Below are 24,164 nucleotides of genomic sequence, written 5' to 3' on the forward strand. Positions count from 1 at the left end.
TCCCCTCTAATGTTTTCTTTATACACCTACTGTCCATTGCTCAGAGAAAGGCTGAAATTGGCACCTGTACTTTTCATTGGCTTAATGAAGTCAAGCTCAGTGCTGTGACTCAGCTGTGTGACAAACGACTGATTCAGATCTTGTGACAAAGTGCACTGAGCTGAATCTGCACAGATGCTATGACTCAGGACTCTATGGGGAATATTTAAATTGATGTGATTCTGTTCCTAATATCACCCCCCCACCACCACGGGGTGCCTACTGGAATAGTCAGGCTGTTGGCACATAGCTTTTGGGCCACCGCATCAAAGACAGAGGCAAGTGACTCACAAAAGAGTACTACGTTGCAGTGGAAGATGGGGGGAAGAAAAGGTGTGGAGTTTCTACAGAGGAAAGAAGACAAAGATGAACGATGAAAATTGAACAAACATAGAAAGCAGGACATGAATGTGAACATGGAAGAAACGTCTGCGTAGTATGGACAAGTACTTTAAATTTGATGTGGATCAAAGACAGCGATTTAATATGTGGCACACCGCAGCAGTGAGACATGCCAGCAGAGCTCAGGTAAATGAGACAGCAGTAGAAACTGCTAAGGCAATCAGAGAACAAAGAAAAGGAGATTCGCTACAGCAACATTGAGATAACAAGGAAAGGAATGAAGCCAAAAGAGAACGTAAGCAGGATAGATGGATATATGTTGGTTCTGACATATGTACCGTAAGAGGGGGTGCCTGGGCCTGATCACTGACGCCATCAGTCATACTGGAAGAACGAAGTCTGTTTGACAACTGGCTCTGTAAAAAGAAATGTAAAAAAATGCAAATAGTTAAAAAAAATATCTATATATTGACCATCTGCCACGCCTTCCAGACGTTTATTTAATTATGTTAAAAATGCCTGCAAGTGGTTTAGGTTTTGACTACAAAGAAAAAATGCGGCCAAGTCTCACCAGCGCAGAACTAGGCCCTGGCACTTCACCGTTGGTATCAGGAGTGAGCGACAGCCTCAAATTTAAATCTTCAGAAAAGTCCTGGGTGACAGGTGTCGGTGGGTGGTGTGGAGTCAAGATGGAAGAAGGGCCGGGCAGAGACTGGGACAAGCTGTCGTTCTGATCCTCTTCTGTGATGAGCTCCCAGGACTGCAGGGGGAGAATAAAGAACCAACAGCATTTTAGTGACCTCGTTGGTCGAAGAAACTGTGCCTCAGTGTGTATACTCCATAAATATAGACATGTTTATGTATATTTGACTCACTCACATTGTCTATGTCCCTTGGCTCGAGGTGCTCATTCTCTAGGTCTTCACTAATATGGCGTCTTGAGCGGAACACACGGTGAGCTTCCTGGTGGATCTGCCGCTGTTGATTGTCACTTTCAGTCTCTGAAATCACATCCCTGAGAGGGAAAAAGTAATTTCATACAAAAACTCAAGTTATCAAATCATAAAATTATTGCTTGGAAATATGACTATGCCAAAAGACAGTGGATCAAGCCAGTATTACCAATAAAACTGGTGGAAACTTTTAGCTGCTGTTTTGTGATTATCATCAATAACTGAAAGCAAAAAAAACACATCTTAAAAATGAAAAACATAAGAAGGAAGATCAAATATACATGTTTGAAGGCCGTTTCCACTGTGTAGTGCGGTTGTTGTGGTTGACATAATAGGTGCGTCCCAGATTGTCCACCTTCTCTTCCCACCCTGGGGGCAACGGAGGCAGCAGTTGCTGTGGTCGCTGGGAGCCTGAGTCTGCAGACTCATCCCATCCCTGAAAGAGAAAGTTCGCACATTTTACATGAGGTGGTATGAGTAACTCAGTGTTGGCTTGGGACATAGACCTTGCTCACAGATAGTCTAGTCTGTTGGTCTCACAAACAAGAATCAGCAAATGCTTCAAAGGGGGAATTCAAACATGGACATACATTAAAGGAGACTGGATTCATTTCCTGAATGCTGTGTTGTGGTTTGAAATGTTTTTATTAACATTAACAAGTGTTTATTTTTGCGTGTTAAGCTGTTGGCTGGCTGGAGTTTCTCTCCAACCACAGGATTTGAGACAGAGCTAATGTTAGTGCATCAGTGTTACCACAGAGTTAGACAAATTTTAACTCTCTTTTAGGCTAGAAAAAGAGAGAAGCTATACATGAAAACATCGTACTTGTAAAACTGCTGTAATATACATGTCAAAAGATACAAGTAAATAAAAACTCAAGATAATTCTTCACGGTGAAAACATGAAGCGAGGGGACTTTTGCAGAGTGACATTTAAGTTTTCATATCTGTTAAATGTCAGCTTATCTCGAACGTCTTTCACAAAATTCATAATACCTTTTGTGCTCTCTAGTTTCCTCCCACCATATGAAATAAACCCTTGAACAGACACAAACACACACGAGAAGTCACAAAGTAAAATAAGAGAAGGTCCTATTTCTCTAAATAACAGGCCATATAGTAAATGGTTTTTCCAGACCCTGACCTGGAAAAGACTTTCACCAGACTCTGGCAGCAACATGCTGCCTGAATTCTTAGAGGAAAGAATACAAAGAACCACTGTCCTTTCTCTTCTCACTTATAATTTGAAAAAATAAAACAAAACAAAACAACAAGTACATAACTCTAAGTCCAAGGTGGGACATTTATTTTAATCTTTTAGTTGATACAAAGAGTGTTTTCTTTGTGTGGGAGGAAATTATAATACTAGAATCTGGTTTAGTTTCAGGTTGTTTATAACAAGACGGTACTCTAAGTAATGCAAAGTCAGCAATCCAAACCAACTCACTGACAACAGTGGCCAATGTCTTACCTCAGCCTCCTCTCTCATCTCTCCAGCCTCCTCCTCATGTCCTCCTTGTTTGGGCAGATAGGCCATCTTCAGCCGTAGGTAGCCCTTCACCCTGGATTTGTGACTGGAGGAAAAACATTAGCACATTCACATCCATGTGATCTGTATCTTCAGATTCCTTGGAGGGGTAATGCTTTTAAATATAGGGGAGTTTCCTTCGACTAGACTGATTCTTACAAATATAGGGGAGTTTCCAAGCTGCTGACTACCAGCAGATGGTCTTTCAGCTGTATTTTTTAACCTCCACATAAATTTACTGCTTCTCTGAGACACAACACCGAAATGCATAGTGTTGCAAACCATCGCCTGAAGTCACTGTGAAATGAATAATTTGGCACTGTCTACAGTACTTGCCAATGGCGGGTGAAGCAGAATGAGAAGTTATATTACTGCATCTACTTTCAGTGATTACTTGTCACATTCTGATTGTTACATCCAGTAAAAACTGACCTTCTGGGCCGCAACAGGAAGTCTTTAAACGTGTAAGGACGCTCCATTGCAGGATCCTCGGTCTGCAAATTAAATGGATGTATTTATGGGGAACAATCAAATACTGCCCTACATGTGCGAATACACATATTGGGCAGTATCAAAATAAGAGAGTCATGAGTTTACAGCATGGCTCCAGCCCTCTGCACAGCCATCACACGGTCATTACACAACATCAAGCTTCTCCAATTACAAAGTGAACAGCAGAAAAGTATTTTGCAATTCACAATAATCTCCTACTGTTGGTGGACTGTGCCAAATCAGTCCACACTGTGTACTGGTTTATAACTGATGCCAAATCAAAATGTAAGCCTAGATATCACTCTTCAATGTGAATTTTGCAACAAAGAAATGAGAGTAAATAAATATCTAATCTCTGGTTGAGCCTATATGTTTCACATTTTAGCAACTGATATTAAGTTTTCCTACACAATGCATCTAAATAACAGTTGGAAAACACTGCTCTTTAAATCCTGAAGCAACATGTACTTTAACTTATGTGTGGCTAATGCAAACCAGGACTTAAGTGAGGACATGACTTGGCACAAGATTTAATGCTGTATGGTGCATGAAACTGTCTGGAAACAGCTGAAGTAGCACAAGCTTCCACAAGGAGAATGCAGCTACCAGATTGTTTCTGATGAGTCAGCACGGCAGATCTGATTCATGAAAAGTAAAATGATGTCCACTAACTATGAATAAGACTGATTTCTATAAACGTAGTCATAGACGAGTTGAATCAAGACACACAGAAAATATAAATCACAGCTACACAGGCATAAAAGTAACTTACTCATGCTCAGTCAATTTTTTTAATGGCTTAAGTAAATTTTCAGCAATGTGCAGGATTTGCTGCATCGTGACTAAATATTCTCGATCCTGTCCAATTACTTCCCCTCTCAACATGATTCAGCTGTTGTTCTTATCTACAACCAATTCCCTGGCCTTGTGGGAGCCAAACAGGACATTAATAATTAACCTCAACACCTTTTACTGATGTGCTTTTAAGGTTGAAATCATAGACAAAACTTCAGAGAGCCACAATCAGTCTGACAGCACAGTTCGGTTCCTAACTGAGCAGAAGATGTGCTGCATCAGAATGAGCTTCAGGACTGTTTGTTTTACTTTCAGGCTCTGTTCACTCACATCTAATGTAAACTGTAAAAACTATCACTAGACACCGTGGTTCTGTATGTGTTTCAAAATCTGTTGTCTCAATAGTCCAGTGTGAGTGGGTAAATTTGACAGGTGTAGTTTTTCCATTGGCTCTGAGGGTTACTCGCCCTCAGGACAGTCACTTCTGTTTATATTTTATACAGTCTACTTTCTATTTCTGTGTGATGTTTGACCACAACGCAATGCTGTTGGTGTGGTTCACACTTCTTCACACAAACTTTGAGTGACCTTCAGAGGTTAAACAGGGAGTGCAAAATTCAAGATAAGAAACAGCTGAATACTCAAAATGGTCAGTCTGGCCTCATACGCACACATACAGATACAAATAACTCACCGGCAAATGACTGAGAGGAACATCGACCTGCCCCAGGAAATCATCTCTGGTCTAGGAAAGAAAACAAAAAGGTCACCTTCAGCAACTTCATTCCTCAACTGACCACATATTGAGTCGGTTTGGAAAATACCAAAATTACCAGCAGGAAAAGAGAGGGGAAAAACACAATGTTGAGGTCAATTAACTATCACAGCAGAAGCTCCAGCAATATTTTGTGTTTATTGGTCAGACTGAAAAAAAAACCCCAAAGATTTTCACATCATGGAGAGCCCCATCCAGGAATAACTTCTGGCTTTGTAATGAACACTTGTGGATCTCAAATGGTTGCAAAACATCAAAATGCAATTGTGTTGTAGCAATTTTGAGCAATTAACACTTCATTACTACTGAGAATATCAAATATTCTTTTTTCTCATTTGTTTTGTTTTTTTAAGATGAAAAGGATTTTATGTTCTCTAACAATAAGCACAGCTTTCCACAAATGCTCAGGCACAAGGCTCCGTCTAGGTTTTTTTCTATGGAGAGGCTTTTGATATTACTTCATAGGAGAAGAACCCTTGAACCCAGCAAGGAAAAAATAACATCCATTGCCACCAGAAAGAAGCCAACTCAGCCAGACAGAGGGAGAGAAGGATGATTGTGACCACAGGGAAGAATTAGGGAAGTGTCAATTTTAGAGACCCACATATCTGTCCATCCTTTTACCATAAGTAATACAGACTGAGAGGAAAAGGGGGAAATTGATGGATGCACTGTAGCAGCCCCCAGGGGGAGAAATGATTACCTGTCCGAGATGGAAAAGCCCATTCTTGGAAGTAGCCTGTGTGTGGGACACAACTTATTTAGACAACAGGAATTAACTAACAATAATGGCCTTTTGGTGGACACCTTTGACAAGAAAGGCTGTCTGGAATAATGAATGATGTTTCTAAGCATCCCAGGTTTGTCATTTTGATCTGTGATTCATCTGCAGGTTGTGGGTGATTTAATGGGTTGCCAAAAGTTCAAAAAAACAAAACAAAACAAAAAGAGAGAGAAAAAAAAAAACCCCCCAACTAAGTCACGTCCCAGTTTTATTTTGTGGAAACATTGTAGAACAACAATAATTAAATGAAAAGTTGCTCTAAATGACAGTTTCCACCCTTTATCTCATTGCTTCTCTCCTTCTCATCTGTGCTCACATGTAAACTATTTCAATGCAGCCGAGTTCAACTTTTTTCAACTGAAATGAAGGGCATTTTTAATAATGTGGGCTCTGTAAGAGGTTTCTGCTTCACCAAAATCCTACAGCCATAACATTTATGCATAAAGTTATTAATAAGTTATAAAGTTAAATCTAATCATATTTGGTTTTTAAAGCCACAAATTAAACTGTTTTATAGCTAAGAAAGACTTGTGTCTTTAAAGACCATAGGCCTGTTTAGCTGGCATTTTCTCATAACTACATTAGTCAGTGACTCACACTGATCCGGAGTTACAGTATAGAGCAGTCTCACTAGATTAGTCTGATTTGTCATGAGGAAAAAAATAAACAAGTGTTCGGGTGCAAGTGCACTGAGTTCCCAACACAGTTGACAGACCTGGAAAGCAACATTAAAAGGTTACAAATGAGTCACACAAACAGTTATTAATGCAAGTACGTAAACAGATATAATGAATGCATCTGAATGCATATTCAACCACCTACACCCACACACAGTTTGAAGTATTCCTTCTTGGAAAAGCCAGGGCCACTGCTTTGTAAGTCACAGCAGTATCTGCTTTCATTTCCCAGATCAACAATCAGACTGTTCATTTACTGCTTACATAACTTCAATTCAAAACAGTGAGGCATAACTATCTGAATAAGGAGAGAGCTACAAAGGCAACCTGTACTTCAGCTTTCATAATGGTATCACGTTTCACTCATTCACAGGCGTTGATCTGTAACCTACAGCAGGAATTTGTCAAGTACTTTGTCACTTTGCTTCAAAAGTTTAAGTTTCTAATTACATTTGATGTTGCAAATAGTCAGCTAACTAGTCTTTCAGCACAGATGAGATACCATGAGCATTTAATCCCAACACTGAAATACAATTGAACAACAAAGAAGTACCCCGTAGCTCCCAAAATATGACATAGGCGGTAGCATAGGCAGGTTCCTGTGAGACACATGTAATCCTAGGGCACAAGGCTGTTTACTCTCCTCAACCATAACAAGCATTTTAAGCTGTGGGTGCATGCATGCAGAAGGGATATAATTGCAGAGTCATCAGAGGGTCACAGTTGAGCCTGCAGCTGCCTCTCCCAGGGCCAGGTTACACTCCAAAAGGGAGGGATCCACTAATGACTAAGATGAGGGGGGGGGGGGGGGGCAAAGAGTCACACAGTCTGAAAGATGAAGGACGGTAATAGGGATGGGCATTTAAAGAAATTTATTTGCGCAATCAATAGGGAGCAATTATTGATAACTTATTTTATATTACAAATGCAATGTAAATCTTTATCCCAAGAGGAACAGTCCAACTCTTGGGACAACAAATTAACTTAACAAGATATGCAAGCAGCCTGCAGCTCTAAGCCAACTCTCTTAAACACAATTGAACTTATTGTTCTGAAATAAAAATTCCAAAAGACAATGATACTTAATAATAACTTAATGAAAAACATAATACTTAGGTCAGACAGTTATTGGCAAAATGCATCATAAAACCACTCTAAAAAGTGCCAAGCTGAGAGAGAGAGTGGGTGAGTGATAGAGACATTATGTAACAATTAATTACTTTAGAAAGCCTTAAAAGAAAAAACTAATCTAAAGGCTATGGTGGTGATGACTGTCCACATCTAAAAGTAATTAAAGTAACTACAGCACCAAGCTCAGGGGTCAGACGCGACTGTATAGTGTTTAGATATCTAGCTAATGTGTAGAAATGTATCAATCAAAATGACAAAAAGGTACTTTTACTTCTCTCATACCTCTAGGTGCGTGTTCGGAGTTTTGGTTCTATGCGATTGAATTTCACTGATCTTGAAAGGGATGTGAACTGATGACAAAAGTGTATAATGTGATAAGAACTAACTGCGTTGAAGACTTGCAATATGACGACAGTCACAGTCCGAGAGTTTATGATATAGAGGAACCTGGAAGAAGTCCAGGCTGACAATGAGGTGTGAAGAGGTTGTCTCACCTACTCAACAGTCTCCCTGCTGACACGACTGAATTATAATGCCATGCAACACTGACAGATCAGAGCTGAGAGAGGAAAAACCCTTCACAACAATGGCAACTTAAATCCCTCTCACATGCTGCTGGACAAAAATAAAGAGAGAACCCCCATCCTCAATCCCTGAGACAGGATTGTGGATGGCCCAGTGGCCTGCAAGAGCTTTCAGCATGGCAACTGTGGCTGGGTTGGGGCAGGGTTGTCACAAGGGCAGGGCGCAATGGCATATCTGTCTGCAGCGAGCTGTGCTGGGGCACGCGCACATAGACGTAGTATCCCACGCAAAGCTTTAAAAAGGGGCAATCCAACTCCAGGCCACCAGTTGGGGAAGACCTGTCATTATGGTCTAAATGAGGGTTTCCTTGTTGCATGAGAAATGGGATGCTCTGGGGTAACACAACACCACGTGTTTTAAAATAAGGCAAAGGAGTTGTGTATAACACATTCATATTGCCTAAAGTATTTTCAATATGACTAAAATATTTCAAGACTGTGGATGTATTAGTGGAGAAAAGCCAATATTAGCAAGTCAGTTACATCATAGACCTAACCCACACTTTAGGTTTCCAACCCTGACCTAAAGACAAATAATATTTTTACCAGTTCTTACATTTAAAACTTTTGGTTTTTACCTGAACGGTCAGAAAGGCAAATGTGAATTGTTTTATCTGGAATGTTAAACAAAAGATAAGAAACTGGCAAGTTGCCATCCTCAGGTCACAGAAATTACAGAGTAAGAGATCAATCCTTGGACACTGGGACGTGCTGCAACATAATCTCATTTTGGTGGCAAATAACTAAGTCACTATGGTACACAATGGTTTTCAGCAACCAGTGGAACCAGAAAGTTGTTTACCATCAGGATTTCTCAGAAAAATGGATTGTGTGAATTAATCAATTTCCAAAGCCAACCTTTTGAATATTTTAATATTCTACACTGTTGGCATCTGTGTTAACGTTCAATCAGTCTTCCTCTGTATTTTCTTTGGTGCATTGACGCATATCACAGTGGATTACCATAAACTGTTGATTACAGGCATAAGGTAAAACTACTGGCAAGAGTGTGTCTCGTATCATCTGTGTGCAAGCTAGAGGTGAAATACGAGATGAGGTAACTTCAAATTTGATTATTATATTTTGTAAGTTTAGGACAGCAATTCCAAGCCCACCCAGTGATTACCAAAAAAAAAAAAAATCTTAGGGTTGTGAAGTGATACAGAGTACAAGAAAGCAGGAAAAAATATACTTTGTTCAAATTTTCCATGAGAGACTATTGAGAATAATCATAACACAAACATTATTGTTATTTACAGCTAGAGTTTGGGATTTCAGTTTTGCATCCAAGTTCTAAATAGAGAAAAAAGAAACTCTCTACTGCTTAAAAGGCCAACATACAAATTGATCTAAAAAGCAGCTTGTGAATAGTGAATTGGATAACAACACAATGATTATAAAAGTAACATTTAGATCAGTTTTGCCTCCAAAGGTTGAGCAAAGATGAGTTGCATTAGAAGACTTTAGGCTTTCAGGAAAGACTGCTGCAGTTTGTAACTTCTTGATCACTGTTTGGGCTGTAATGACATCTTAGTTCTTAATCACTCACAGAGCAGCTGCGAGGATATGGATCCATACCAGTCTAGAGCCAAAGACGACATGCCGCCTGCCCACTCTCAAAATCAACAACCACACTTTAAACAGACTAAAGATAGAAACAGCAAACTCTCAAAGAGGACTGGCTGTAGTTAATGGTATTACCAAACTTATGTGTCACATTTCTGTGGAACAGAAGGCAACAAGTGCACTGAGGGAAATAATCCATTCATCCGTAAGCCCTTCACTGTTATCCTTTCATGATTGAATTGGCCGATGTGTGTAAAATTTCAAATGCCTGTGGTTGTGCAGTGAAAGAAAGCCAGTGTGCGTGCTTTAGCTCAGAAACCATGTCTTTTCACTTCCCAGAATGTCACCACCCTCTTCCTGCGCCACAAGGATCTCTCTTCATCTGAGCTGGATTCAGTGAGTGAAATAAGGGAAATACCAGAAACTCCACAGATTAGATGTGCAAACTACATAAATAATTTAAGTATGTTACACAGCATACGTTTCACTTCTCATACACATTACCCTGATGTGTCCTGTTGCTTTGGCCACAGCACACATTCAGCTAAATGTCATGAGTGAGATGACCCCCCCTCCCACCCATTTCTTGTATTTATTTACTGTTTATTCAAATGGATTGGATGAAACTGTAAATCTTGTGTGGTATTGTTATAATTCTAATACCCACTGTGAAGCGACACAGCGGAAACTTTTTCCCCCCAATTTACAAACTTGTTTACTCAACATTTTCCGATATTGTTTACCTTGGGACCATTCCTCGTTGAATCATTGCCAAGGCTTATATCCTGATCTCCAGCTCCACCTGGGGTAAAATATATCTTGAAATGAGGCTGCCTTCTGGGTGTATCCCCACTGATTTTGAAAGTACAACCATTGGTTCTGCTTCTTGCTTCCATTCTCTGTGTCTCTGTGTCTGCTTGGGTCTCCTCTATAGCTTGGCTGTCTGTGCCTGTTTTCTGATGGGGATTCTCTAGCAACAGCCTCTGATGAGATGAGCTTCTCTCCAAGCGAATTCTGGGGTAGCGGACGACATGGCTACCTCTTGAAGTGGCAAAGCCAACATCTGCACATTCTTCCTGCGGTGCAGCAGTCTGCTGCCTGCCCTGGCTCTGATCCTGGTTCTGGTTTTGCTGGAGCTGAAACACTAGTCGCTGTGTTCCACCATTAACACCTGAGCAAGGCTCCAAGCCCTGCTGCTGCACAGACCATCCTGTGCCACCGTAAGGAAGGATTCTGAAATGCTGAACGTCAGAACCATCAGGAGAATTCCTCTGGATGCAAATTCCACCAACGCTGAAACCAGACTGTCCTCTGCTGTACACAGTATGACCATTTGAACCAATACTAAAAACCCTTCGTTTGGGCAAGTTTGGCTCTGTCAGAAAAGCTTGTGAGTTTAAAGTTTCTGGGCTGTAGTATGGAGGAGGCGGTTGTTGTGGAATATCTGCTTGGACCTCTGGTTCCGGATAGGCAGGCGCAGGTCCCGGGGGAGTATAGCAAGGTGGTGGGACATCATCAGCATGACCACTGGAGTCTCCATTACTTGATCCATTGGAACGCTGGAGAGAGATGCGCATAGAGGAGCTCTTAGTGGGCCGTGGGTCAGTGTAGGCGCCAAGCTGAGGTATGAACATGGAGGAGCTGCGTTTAAGTGAAGGCTCCGAGCGGAAACCAAGAGTTCCTGGTGGGACATGCTGCGCAGCTTGCTCCTGAAAAGGTCTTGATACTGGGGATGGCTGCATGCGCAGTATCGTGACCCCGTCATTGTCTCCTTGCTGTTCCTCAGAGTCTCCTTCCAGTATTTCCGGGGCTGTGTTACTGCGGCCTGAGCCAAAGTACAAACGCAGACGTTGTGCCATTTTCACCTCACGTCCCACAGGTCCCGTTCCCTCACACACTCTCTCTCTGACTGGCTCTTTGGTTCTCTCCTCTGCCTTCTGTCTCTGTCTCTTAGTGTCGCCCACTTCTCTCCTTTGGCCAGCTAGATGACTGATCCCCTTTTTTCTTCCACTCTTTAGCCCCCCCCCCACCCCCTCCCACTCTGTTCAAGCCTCTTCCACAACTTTCCTTCCCACAGTAAACTGTAAGGAGAAAAGAAGTCACACAAGAAAAACTCCACAGCCACAGCAAAAGAGCTGACAGCTTTACGCACTGAGAGGAGTGGCAGAGCAAAGACTAACGAGTGTAAGGGTAAGGGGGGAAAAAACACAAATAAAGAAGAAGGATCCCTGTGTGTCAGACTCTCAGCACTACCAAGCACTAGCGACAGACAGCAGAAATAGCCTGAGCCGAGTGACGGCCAGCATTCCTGACATGATTGGATAAGAGAGGACGGCGCTCCTGGTTTCCGAGGTGACAGTGGGTTGCCTGTCAGTCACGTGACTACAAATGGCCCCACTGCCTCCTGTTACATACTACCTCATGTTGCCATCAAGTGCCAACTGGCCCCCCAGCCCCAAACACACCCTACTTATCCTTGCGCATCCATCCCCCCACTGACATACAAACCTCTTCTCACTTATCCACCTCCACACCTCACTCACAATGTCCTCACTCCTCAGCTGCACACTGTCTGGTCATTTAAAACTTAAATAACTTATTCACGTTGTTCTACATTTTACCTTCCAACCCTGATACTGTACTATCTCATCATTAATTTAATATGAGACCACGACATCACATCATATTTTACTGATCTGCTTCAAAATCCCACAGTGGTCAACAAGAGAGGGAATATATATAGAAAAAAAAAGGGTTGGAGAGTAAAACATATCCACAAATCAGTTGTACACAAATATGATACACCCTCAACCTCTTTCAACAGGCTCATAGGTGAAAACCTGTTTGAGAAATTTTCTCTCTAAATACACCAAGTAATCGCCACTTGAGCCAACTGTCCCTCAAAAAGAAAATGGAACAAAAATTCTGGATAAATTGAGCCCTGTTACATCTCACAGCTTAAAAAATATAAAAGGAAGTTGTTGGTAAAAAAAAAAAAAAAAAAACAGCAACAATAGAGTGGGGCTTAGAATATCTGACAGATGGCAGAGTTGATAAGGCAAACAGCACGTCCCTCCTTGGGAAAAGATATCCAAGTGTACTTCAAACACAAAAGACATACGCTGTCTCCTATTCGCAGCCAAACACTTAACTGCCACTCAGTTTGCATCCAAACAGCCAAAGATACAACTCAGCTCTGAGGCTTAATCACTTGTAGCATGTCGTTTGGCAAGAGTACGAGATGTTTCAACTGAAAACTGCACATTTATGAGAGAATGTTTTGAGCTATCAGATACCAAAGTGATTCATTAGTGAGACGGTCCACTTCAATGCGCGATTCCAGTGACAATCTAGCAATTCATAAAATTGTCATCAAAAATGGCTGCCTTGTTCCAACTTCTATGACTAATTTGACTTTTGGTTTACTCCCAATGTCATCTGCAACAATAAGGGCACAGTAACAAGCTGATAGTTAAGCCACTGCTGGTGTACCAGAATGGGGGGAAAAAAAGAAGAGGACATGAACCAAAAAATGTATATATCAGAGCACTGCATGTGGACCAGAGGGAATCAAGAAGGGAAGCAATATCGATTAGAGACAGAGAAACATTCAAAAAAGAAAGGACTGTAGTGCAGGAGAAATCATGGCTTGGCAACCAGTCACACTGCCTACAGTGGTAGGCACAATCAATAAATCTGTGTGTGAAACGTTATTGAGAATATTCTCTATAAAAAAAAACAAAACAAAATGCCAATGTGTGGTCTAATGGCAGCAAGCCCAGCTTGCTGGATGACATAACATCCCTGCTTCAAACAAAGTACTATACTGGTCCTATTCAGCCTCCTCTTCACATTGTATATTGATTTTTAGTATCAAAGTTAGCTCTCCTTTATCTTGAGCTTTACATTAGATTAAATTCATATTAAGTATCTAAAACATCAGTATCCAAGTTCAAATACTTACAGGCATACAGGCAATAGTTTAGTCTATCTTTCATCTCATCTGACAAATAAACCATAAATTTATGCAGCAAGTAAGCCTCTTCAAAGAAATACTGGCCAGTTGTGGAGGAGCTGCTTTGGCATGCACTTAGAGATAGCCAGAAAACCACCTCCTCAGACATATAAGGAGAAGACAAGGCTTGAGGCTCCCTGTGCCGTGCTTTCCGGTGTCATCTTTTCCTGTACTGTAACAGAGAGTCTCGACTGTCCTGACGGAAAAATTAGAGTTGCCCCTTTCATAACAGGCTTCGAACTAGCAGCTTCCATCTGTATGGGTTTGTGGAACATGCACACACAATACACAGCAAGCTGCTGCACTGATTTTACCAGTGCATGAAACACAAAAGTGACTGAATGAGATTCACTCATAAAACCTACCCATTTTGCACCCGAGTATATTATCAGAAAGTCTCACATGCTCCCACATGCACAAAAACAGTAACTTTAAAACTTTGTGCCATTTTACGTTGGGCCACATCCGCCATTTGTTTTTCTAATGAACACCAAACCAGACCCCCAGAGTTACCATAGTGAAGCCGTAAAAAAACAAACATCATCGCAGCCCTGAATCCCTTTCAGGGAAGCCTTTTGCCGCTTCCCCAGAACAATGTCTTCATTATGTCAATAGCCACTTCACACAGCTCTGTCAGCTCTGTGAATGGTTCCCTGAGGTGAAAGTTATACATGAGCACAAATTAGTGAATCGATAGTCACAACCTACTTGTGTTCTTTTAAATTGCTGCAGCACTTTCCAATTGGGCGACATTTAACTGGGTTGTCATGGCAACAGAGGGGCCGAAAAACAGGCTTAATTTTAAGTCAAGGAAATCTGTGTGAGTGAAACATGAGAAATCTGACACGAGAGGACTGTACAAGTCGTTAGTGGACAATGAAACCAGCAGACAGACAAGTCATACTCTGCCCACTTTTCCTTCATGTTTACAAAAATCTTTTTTCTCCCCCTTGTGCTTTTGCCCGAGCCCACAGCTGAAATCCTGTGCTATCAATTCTGGCACTGTGTCAGGGAGTTCACAAAAAGAAAATTTGAAGACACAGAGGCACAGATAAAGTCAACAAAATTCATTCACATTCGTGATGATGCCTATGGGGATCATAAATTTAAAAAACTTTTTGGGGATGCATTATCTTTTATTGCCACAGATTAGCTAATCCAACCAGGCCTATTATCACAAAAAAGAAAGGAATTAGATGATATCGAGACAGGAACAAATTGCACATAGTAAATTAAAGGAGGCATGTGGATTGCAGTGGGTGTAACTCAAATCAACTTCTGGCGAGAGCTGTCAAAACACAACAGACTGAAATAAAAAAATACTGTCTGATATATAAGCAACAGAGGAGATGAAGTGTGAGTCTTACCAATCTGTTCTCATCAAACACCTCAAAGAGCAGCCTGTGATTCTGGGGACACACCTATGTTGGCAACCAAATAACAAGGGAATAGTTATAACAGTCATATATTGATTAGGTGGCATACAAAATCAATGCAGATGTGCAGCCATGAAAACATCTAGATAGGTAACTGCCTGTTCACAATTTACGTCACAATAATTTACAACTACTGAGGCTAGCAGGTGAGCACCTTGTGCTTTACAGGAGGAATAAACTGCTACATTAGTAACTATGAGTAACTTGTCAGGAAAAATGATGCACATGTGGCTCAGCTTCTAAAGTCTAATATGGTGTGGCTGATTACAGTGGTGGAGGATGGGAGACTCAGCCCTTGGTTAAACTACAACCAATGATTAACTGCACAAACACCATCACTCTAAAGTAAACAAATGCACCAACAAATCGTCATAGTAGTAAGAATCTGAACTCACTCTGAAGTAGAATTCTTCGTTCCATTTGGGATTAAGAGTCTAAAACACACAGTGCAAACATGGTTAGAACATGCATTAATACATTATTTATTAAAGCACAGTGAACATGGTCACAAAAGAAATAACATAGCAGATGTATGAAACCTATCCAACTCAGGGTGAGAGAAGAAAGCCCAAGTGAGAAATTAACCCCGATCTTGTGCGTCAATGATCCTCTTACAATGTTAGAGGAAGTTTGCAACTAACAACATGTCCCAGTGATTGGCATTAGGCCCTAGATTAACAGCCATGAGGATTTTCACCAACTTTCTGGATGGATCAGCTGCACAGACTCTCATTCTGCCTCACACATTTGATATTTTACTGGACTGTGAGTTATGTGACACTTCTCATTAAAATTCCTTCTGGGATTGAAATGACATAAACACTACAATGTCAACGAGGTCCTAATTTCACAGGCCACTCTGATTAATAAACCATTTATTACATTTTATGAACTAACATCTCTGTTAAAAAAAAACTGCTGAACCCAGTGCCCTTTGACAATGAGCCAATTTAACACTTCAATCTGCCAAAATCTCCTTTATATTGTTTTCTTATGCTTATTATTTTTACTTCAGTTTCTAAACTTCTATTATTTCTGTCCAACAGATTAACTAACCTTTGTGTATGACCAACATTCAATACAGATAATTTTGCCTTCTCTTGACCAGTCCTTGACTATATCCTGAAAAGTATGCCACATGTCAGCATCTGTCATCCCATCACTGGTGCTTGCCCCAGGCTGGGCTCTTCTCTTTGTCATATTTGTCATCATTTTTTATCATATTTTGCTACAAGGCAAACACTTGGCTTCTACAACAAAGACACCATCAAAAGTGTCCCACTTAAAGACAAATAGAGCTCACAGAAGGAGCGAGCAGTGATGCTTCTTTTTCTGCTCCACATAGCAGTGCATTGTCAGCTATTTATATCCTATAAGGCAAGCATGGCCACTGGCAGCATATGGCTGCCTGCATGGAGGCCTGCTCTGCCTGACTCCAGCAGAGGGTTGTTTGCCAGCTACATGTAGTTGACAGCGACTACCAGAAAGGAGAAAAAACACTACCAGAGAAATAGGAAGCTGCTTGCTGAGTCAGGCTGCATAATCATGTCAAGCTAAAACAGCATGGTGGAAGTTTCTGTTTTGCAAAATGTATGTATATGTACCCCCGTGAATCCATATACAGGGAACAACATGCATTGCAGGACTTGATTTCTACCACATATCACCTTGTAATCCACGTCTGTGATGAACATGGACATTTTGCTTATCATCACATACAGTTCACTCTAAGAGCATGTAATAGCTCCCCCTGCTGTGAACATTTTTCCCCCCTAAAATCCATGAAAAAAGGCCAATGGGGGAAAATAACTCGTCCAATTTCTTCGAGACTCTCCTGAAAAGGCAAAAGAACTGCTGCCTTCTGGTGCCTACTTATGGTTTTTCTCTGTCCAAATAATATGATTGCCTTGCTTTGGAGGAGGTGATGAGGGTGGGATTGAAAGGATCTGCTGATCTCAAAACAGTGAGTGAACATAAGTGGCTGGAAGGTGGTGCAGGTGTGGGAGGAGGGCCCTGTCCGATACGATGCAAACTCAGAGTTCATAACATTGGAAATGACGAGTCAAAGGTCTGTGCAGATCACAGAAGGAAGCGGAAATAAGCAGCTCAGACCAAAGCATCTGTTTACCATTGGACTTACCTTTTTAATTGTTTTCGTTTGGACTAAGGCAAGCTCTCTGTTTTCATCCGCAACATAGAGGGAAAGTTTGACATATGGATCACTGTGGAAACAAAACAGAGGCATAAAAAAAAGTCAATGGCAAATACAAAAACATACAAGTATATATCTACTCCTCGAGCTGGCCATCAGGTAATCTTCAAAACACTTTATATTAGTTTTATGTGTTTTAAGGAAAAAGGAATACATTTTTTTTTTTTTTTTACTAGCTTAGTCATTAACCACCATCATTAATTACAGCCGCAGGTTTCTAGAACACATATTGTGAGACTACACTCCACACAAACCTGAGTCTGACGAACAGACCAGCACATAAAAACAGCTCACCTCTAGGTATTGTGAGATGGGGCTGTAATGTTGTAGAAGAGTGCTAAAATTAGACACTGAAAAACATTTTGAGGTTGAACAGCAAACAGTAAGCAGAGTGATTGTGACTGTGCTATTTTAAAGTGGCCAATTGGTTTATTTGAAGGCGCTGACAAAGTAGAAATCTCCAGCAAGTTCTAGATAAAGGGGCAAAGGTGCACAATTCACCAGACGGCACAATTACCATGCTGATCTCAGTCCCAACAGCCCATATGAGGTATCATGTCAGGTTATTGCCTTTCCTAAATCAGCTGTAGTGCAAGAGTAATCTTTTAATCAGTAACTTCATACATTCTCACATAAAACCCTTCACAATTATACCTATATAACATCACACATCATGTACACAAACATTCATCCTTTTTTTGCCCTTTAATTCTGAGATGTTCTTGTACTTAAAGGATAAAGATGGTGGTATGTGTAGAGACAGCAGACTTATTCCTACCTGAAGTCAAATTTTAGCACATTACAAAGTCAAGTCTATTTATTATGGTCATTTTAGATAATTTTACTTATTTATGCTGTGCATTTATTGGATGGTTTTAATGGATGGATTTTATTGTCACTGTCATTTGCACTCCATGGACTTAATCATTGTACTTCAGGACTTTTAATGAATGCGTGTGTGGTTTCTGTATTTGTGCATGTTTTGTTTGGTTTTGTTTTTATTATGTACTTGTCACTCCCTTTTGCCAGTGCCAAAGGAAATTTCCATTTTACGAAAATTTAATGGACAATAAAGTAGTCTGACTCTGAGTAAAGAACAAAAACCTGGGCATTGAATTGAAAAAGTCTCTTCTTTTTTGGCCCAGGAGGATTTCTTATTGGCTGAAATGACCTGGAAGTTGTCTCAGTGGCAGCCATGATTTGAGCCGGTCAAATTGTCTATATGTTTCCTTGCTTATCTTATCTTTACAAAAGGGAAGGGCACAACACTGTCGCATAATTTCTTGCAACCGTAACATTTAAAGCAATGCACAATTCCTCATCAATTACATGCAAGCATTATTATGTAGCCAAGTGCAGTGTGGTTGTCCTTTACTGAGCCTGTATGAATTCTCCTTCACATTTTATCCTGACCTCATGATGGTTTCCATTAAGGTCAAGGAGAAGTTGTTAGGAAGAGAGATTCTTTTTAGACCTCTCCCAAAAGGTAACTGATCAGCTTAAGGTATTAATTTGCAATTATACTGGTTCATGTGAGATAAATTTAATCACAGGGCATATGGTTGCTATGTGCGGATGTCTGGCACACTGATCCACAAGGCCACTGCAGAAAAAGGCCAAACAGCACAAAGAATCCTTCAGGAAGACCAGAAAGAAGTCAACTACAACCACACGTCTACGGTTACGGTCCACAGGGGAATCAATCTGAGGCCTAAGTGGATATAAAATTCATGGTTTTTAATCCCCCTGATTCCTGATTTTAGAGATGAGGTCCAAGCTCAAGGTGACAGGTCTGATCTGACCAAAATTTATCACAGTACATGTTGTGTACTGTTTTCACAACAAAATAAAAGCATTTTTTTATCTAAAAGGTTATCATTCATTTAGTCTAGGAAACATCAGAAAACTGTCCAATAACCACAATTATCATCAATTGTTCAGTATTTTTGACTTAAACAATTTTTTGATTGACCCATCAACTGTCTCTAATTCCCCATAAAACTTCAGCTGCATGTCAGTTTCTGCACATCCGTGCTAAAATAACTTCAACTGTGTACTTTATACGCACATAATGAAACAGATGGTGTGTTGCTCCATTGAGAATGCAAAACAGCGAGCTACACAATAAATGACAAAGAGGCCAATTGCGAATTCTTGACACCAATATATCCTGCAATCTTTCCAGTTGACACCAAGGAAGTTAACATGTATTTTTCCCCACTGTGCCCTTAATGAGACTCCAGTGTGTTTCATAAAAGACATTTTGATTGCTGTGGCTAGACTGAACACATAAGGTAGAAAATTCAATTTGAATCACATTTCCACCTAAAAACTATAAATGTGTTTTAAATCTGATTTATCATAACCAATTTTCCGTGGGATTTTTTGGGCCATCCAGGCTTGATATAAGCAGTAATCTAATTCCAGTACGGATATAGCAAAAATTAGATTTGGCCTGTCAGCTGGAGCACAGCCTACATTCATTTGAAGGAGACAACTAAGGGGGCATAGGAAAAGGCCAGACATTTTTTATTTTTTATTTTTTTTTTAATGAGCTGCAAATACACCCAAAGCAAAACTGCTGCTGCTTGATTGCTAATTAACATCTGCAGGAACCCCACAGTCTCTTAATTGTGTGTTTGTATGGTTCTGTGATGTGCTGTGACTAAAGATAAACAATGGGCCTTCTGTTTCTCAGCCACAGTGAGACTTCGTCTTGTCTCTTTCCCTCTATCAACAAAAAAATCTACTCAGCGAGGCCAACAGGCTACTTCAGGTCAACACTTGGAAATGAAAGCTTGCATGAGACATTGGATTTGAACGGTGGCTCGATCCACTTGTTGTTCATGAGAGTTCCTCGGCTTTCGATCAATACCTCCAAAGAACAAAATCTCAGGGTGTTTCAATTAGTCCAAAATAACAAGAGCAGAACACAATAGAACAAAGCAGTTGCATTATGGAATACAGCGGCAACAGGAAAAGCTTTGGAGAAAAAAGAGGAAAAGAACAAGCCAGCACTGTTTGAGCATCTTATGAGGGGACAGACTGCCAAGTCAGCACTGTCTCCTGTAGCCACACATCGAGACCTCATTCAGTGATTCTACATTACAGTTCAGTTTTTGCCTGAGCCAGGCAGAGCTGTCCTGCCAGCAGGGTATCAAAACGCTAACACATGCACTCTGGCATGTGAGAAGCTCTCACACAGTACTAACATGCCAGACCTTTTCTTCGGCATTGTCTTCTTTGTCATAGCTCATATACAATGCATTGCAACACACAACAGTGGGAACACTGTTCAAATTTAGATGAGGTTTAAACTATTAGATACATTTCAAGCAGATAACACATGCACTGGGATAAAAATCATTAAATGTCAATATGAGTAAAGGGTTGCCTCAAACAGCCAGTGTTACATTTGAACTGTCCTTAAAAATGCTCCTGCTTGTTGTTTATCCAGCAAAAAGTTACTGAAGGGGATACAGTTCAAGAAAAATAACGGTGCTGAGCTTGTGCTTGAACTTCCCCATCTGCCACTTCAACCTTCTCTTACAGCCCCACCTCCCTCTTCTCATTGCGTCTGCTTAACCTGTTGTCACTTCCCTAGTCTCCCGCTCTGTGTTTGAGTGGAAACAGGTGTGTGGGAGTCAAAGCAGAGCTGCACCAGCTGTACCTCATCACCATTATTAAGCCCTTCACAAGTACACAGCTCTGTCAGTACTGCCACCCTGCCAGGCTATGCTTTATGAGTACCTTTGTTCCTTTTTAAGTTGCTGTTCTTCTACAGCCCATTACCTGTTGCCTGTATCCTGACCCTTGTCTACTCTCCTCAGGTTTCCACCTCTGGTTCCTCATTTTTCATCTCCAATTTTCCCTGTTGTGCCTCTGCTGGTCTCCACTCTCATCTACAAACACTGTCATCTTCCTCCATCGTGCCAACAGTTTGCCAGCCAGGGAGGCAGCCTATTATGAGTATTTCCTGGGAGGCTAGAACTGCCTCATTTGTTTGATCTACATTGTCATTTAAAGAACTAATCAGGCATTTCACTCAATTGAACCTTTATTGAGCAGGAAACTGTATATACTACTGCATGTAAGCAATTTAGATTGCCATGTATAATTTTAAAGCTACCTTAAGATCTTACAATCACTGCAAGTAATAGCTTTGAAAACAACAGTAACCTGTGACTTTTTTGGAACTGCAGAATAAACTAATTGAGGTTCTGACAGTGCCGGGAATATGAGCGGAATCAGTATTCAAAGAGAATCCACTTAACAAATTAATAAAATTATATCTGAAACAGCAGAAGCTCCTGAGACCAGTGGGCCTGCTGGGACCAGTGGTCAGTGGGGCAAGTAATCTGTAATTAGGAGGACATGAGTTAAAAAAATAAATAAATAAATAAAAGCAGACTTCACAGAGGGCTATTATGCAAATTCCCATTAGGTGTAATAAAAATGAACGAGTAAATCACACAAAAAGGAAGGGTAAATTAGTGTGAGACAAAGAAACCCTTGATCTTTGCCATGTTTCAAAGAACCCAAAAAGTTAAACATTTGTCTTTTCCCACGCTAGAAAGTTTGTGGTATGTATAATGGTTAGTCAAACACTCCTTGGAAAAACTGTAATAGAAATGGGTTATGAGCACAACAGAGGTGGATAGACAATCATTGATTTACATTAACACTTGGGAGTTCAAGGTCTTTCAAAGATGTAATGTGATGAAACTGCTGGCTTCGAGGTTGAGAGGAGAGCTTATAGAAGACCCTCTAAATCATAAAGGTGTAAATATATAAATATCCTTTCCAAAGTAATTACTGTTGACTGACTTGTTTGTTGTTAATATCTTTGTTAGTGTTCCAAAAATGACCAAGAATGTGAACGAAGTTTGGCAAAAAGGCATGAAATAACGGGAGGCAGGAGCAGAGCATGTGAACTGAAATAATCAGTGTCAACAGCAGATATGCTTACTCAACTACTCAACACATTTTCCACAGCAGGGACATAAAAAGTTTTACAACCTAGAAATCTCTGGTGTGTTGCGTGAAACTCACCTGGCTCCAATAATGTCTTTCTTTGCCAGATCGATTCCTGCAATGACCTTAACCCGCAGCACTCTTGTTTCATGCTGCAAAAAAAGGAGATGTTAGATCAAAACATTTGATAATACTCATGAGAAAAGCCCTCATAATCTAACAGTGAAGCTCCTTTAAACATTTCAACATGCTGGCTCCTCTAGCCTGACTTTTGAGCAAATAATCCTGAGTCAGAAATTAAATTAGTTTGTTGCAGAAACAATTTCTCAGTCCTGAGTAGACCCATCACAATTATTACATAATCGTCTGATCCCATTAATTTCGACTGAACAAAGTAATTTTGCATAATCTTTAATAACCCTTCTCCATTAATCTGAAAAAACAGGTGAATTAAGATATATATTTATTTCCATGGAAATATATTTCCATGTTGTTTTTTTTTTTTTACTGTTTGAGGTTAGACTGGTATTCTTCTAATGACATCTTCTCAATCTGCCCCTTCCTTCTGCTTCATCTTAGGGCAGAGATGAAGCAGAACGTGTGTGCGTGTGTCTACATGAATGAATCTTTGCGCAACAGCACATCCTGTAGCAAAAAGATTCACTTAGATGATTAAATCACATAAAACTATGTTAGTTTACAGCAATTTTATGAGCACTCACTTCTGTACTTTGCCACTAAACAAAATGTGGTCTAATGGAAAATCCCCAACAGTGTCTTGGTGGTTCAACCCCTTACAAGCACAACAAGTGTGGCAACAAATTCTGTCACAATTTTAGTTACAAGTGCTAAGGAATGGAGCCAAACGAGGACTAGAGGTCAGAGGCCAGGACAACCCAGCTGTTACCTTAGCATGGCCTGGTTGAGAGGGTGTAGTGTTACTATTTCCCTCAGAGTCACAGGAAATGCATTGTCTTATGGAAGTTAGACCCACAATTGACTTAAAATCTTTACTTGTGAAGATTACATGATCAGATTTCATATCTGTTATATAGTAAATGCCAATCGAACAAGGTTACAACCATTTTTAAAGGCACATATATCATTGACTGTAATGTTATTAACACCCCCCCCCCACCTCCATTTACATGCATATTGACAGACAAGATGACAGAAAATTGCAAACACTTGCTCAGTTAGATTTGGGGCTACCAACACTATAGAATACTTGATTGTTGTTTTTTTTTTTTTTTTTAGGTCATCTTAAAATAGACGCAAATTCATTTTGGTGACCATCTTTTCATTTACTAATTCTTACACTTTGTTCATTAGAATTTATTATTACTTATTCTGATCTTAGTAATCAAATGTGTTCAATTATAGGCATATACAAGTAAAGCATTTAGCAATACTTATGCTGATATTGGCCAGATCCATGTATCTGCCAAGACTATGAAAAACATGTCCACTAAATTAGTATAAAACGGCCACATATCTAGTCTCTCCAACATCCTGGTGAAATATGAAGGAGCAATTTCAGCCTCCTGGTGTGAGCTGAGACACACAGTGGAAACGCCCATGTTTACCTCCTTCAATGAGCACATGAAAAATTATTTTCAAACATCAACCCGGATCGTCCTGAAAATCTGCACAGACTTACTATTTCTGCCTGCTTTAGGTAGGCGGCTGGTGTGACGGCTACAAATAAATCTGTTTAATCACACAGACCCGTTCGATTCGTGACTGCCGTGGAAATCCACATTTCCATTGTAGGCGGCTCTTCACCCCGACAGCACCGAGGCGAGGTTGGATGTCAAAAGGCGACACGGAGTTCACCGAGACGGGCAAATATCGACCCTCT

General features: G+C 40.5%; 1 protein-coding gene across 4 annotated transcripts in view; it reads right to left on the bottom strand.

The window, feature by feature from the left end:
• The window catches only part of nedd4l (NEDD4 like E3 ubiquitin protein ligase), a 40,869-nt gene that overhangs the window by 15,936 nt on the left and 769 nt on the right, over positions 1-24,164 (bottom strand). For 3 of the 4 annotated variants that reach the window (XM_029515167.1, XM_029515165.1, XM_029515164.1), the window contains exons 2-13: positions 22,382-22,455; positions 17,258-17,339; positions 15,513-15,551; positions 15,049-15,102; positions 5,628-5,663; positions 4,844-4,894; positions 3,295-3,356; positions 2,806-2,908; positions 1,616-1,770; positions 1,261-1,396; positions 953-1,141; positions 720-797 (exon numbers count right to left, since the gene is read on the bottom strand). In XM_029515167.1, the coding sequence (XP_029371027.1) occupies positions 720-797; positions 953-1,141; positions 1,261-1,396; positions 1,616-1,770; positions 2,806-2,908; positions 3,295-3,356; positions 4,844-4,894; positions 5,628-5,663; positions 15,049-15,102; positions 15,513-15,551; positions 17,258-17,339; positions 22,382-22,455 (1,059 nt within the window). The remainder of the gene's footprint in view (positions 1-719; positions 798-952; positions 1,142-1,260; positions 1,397-1,615; positions 1,771-2,805; positions 2,909-3,294; positions 3,357-4,843; positions 4,895-5,627; positions 5,664-15,048; positions 15,103-15,512; positions 15,552-17,257; positions 17,340-22,381; positions 22,456-24,164) is intronic. The other variant, XM_029515166.1, reaches the window with a different exon arrangement.

Source organism: Echeneis naucrates, chromosome 12 (assembly GCF_900963305.1).
Source record: "Echeneis naucrates chromosome 12, fEcheNa1.1, whole genome shotgun sequence".
Classification (NCBI taxonomy): Eukaryota; Metazoa; Chordata; class Actinopteri; order Carangiformes; family Echeneidae; genus Echeneis; species Echeneis naucrates.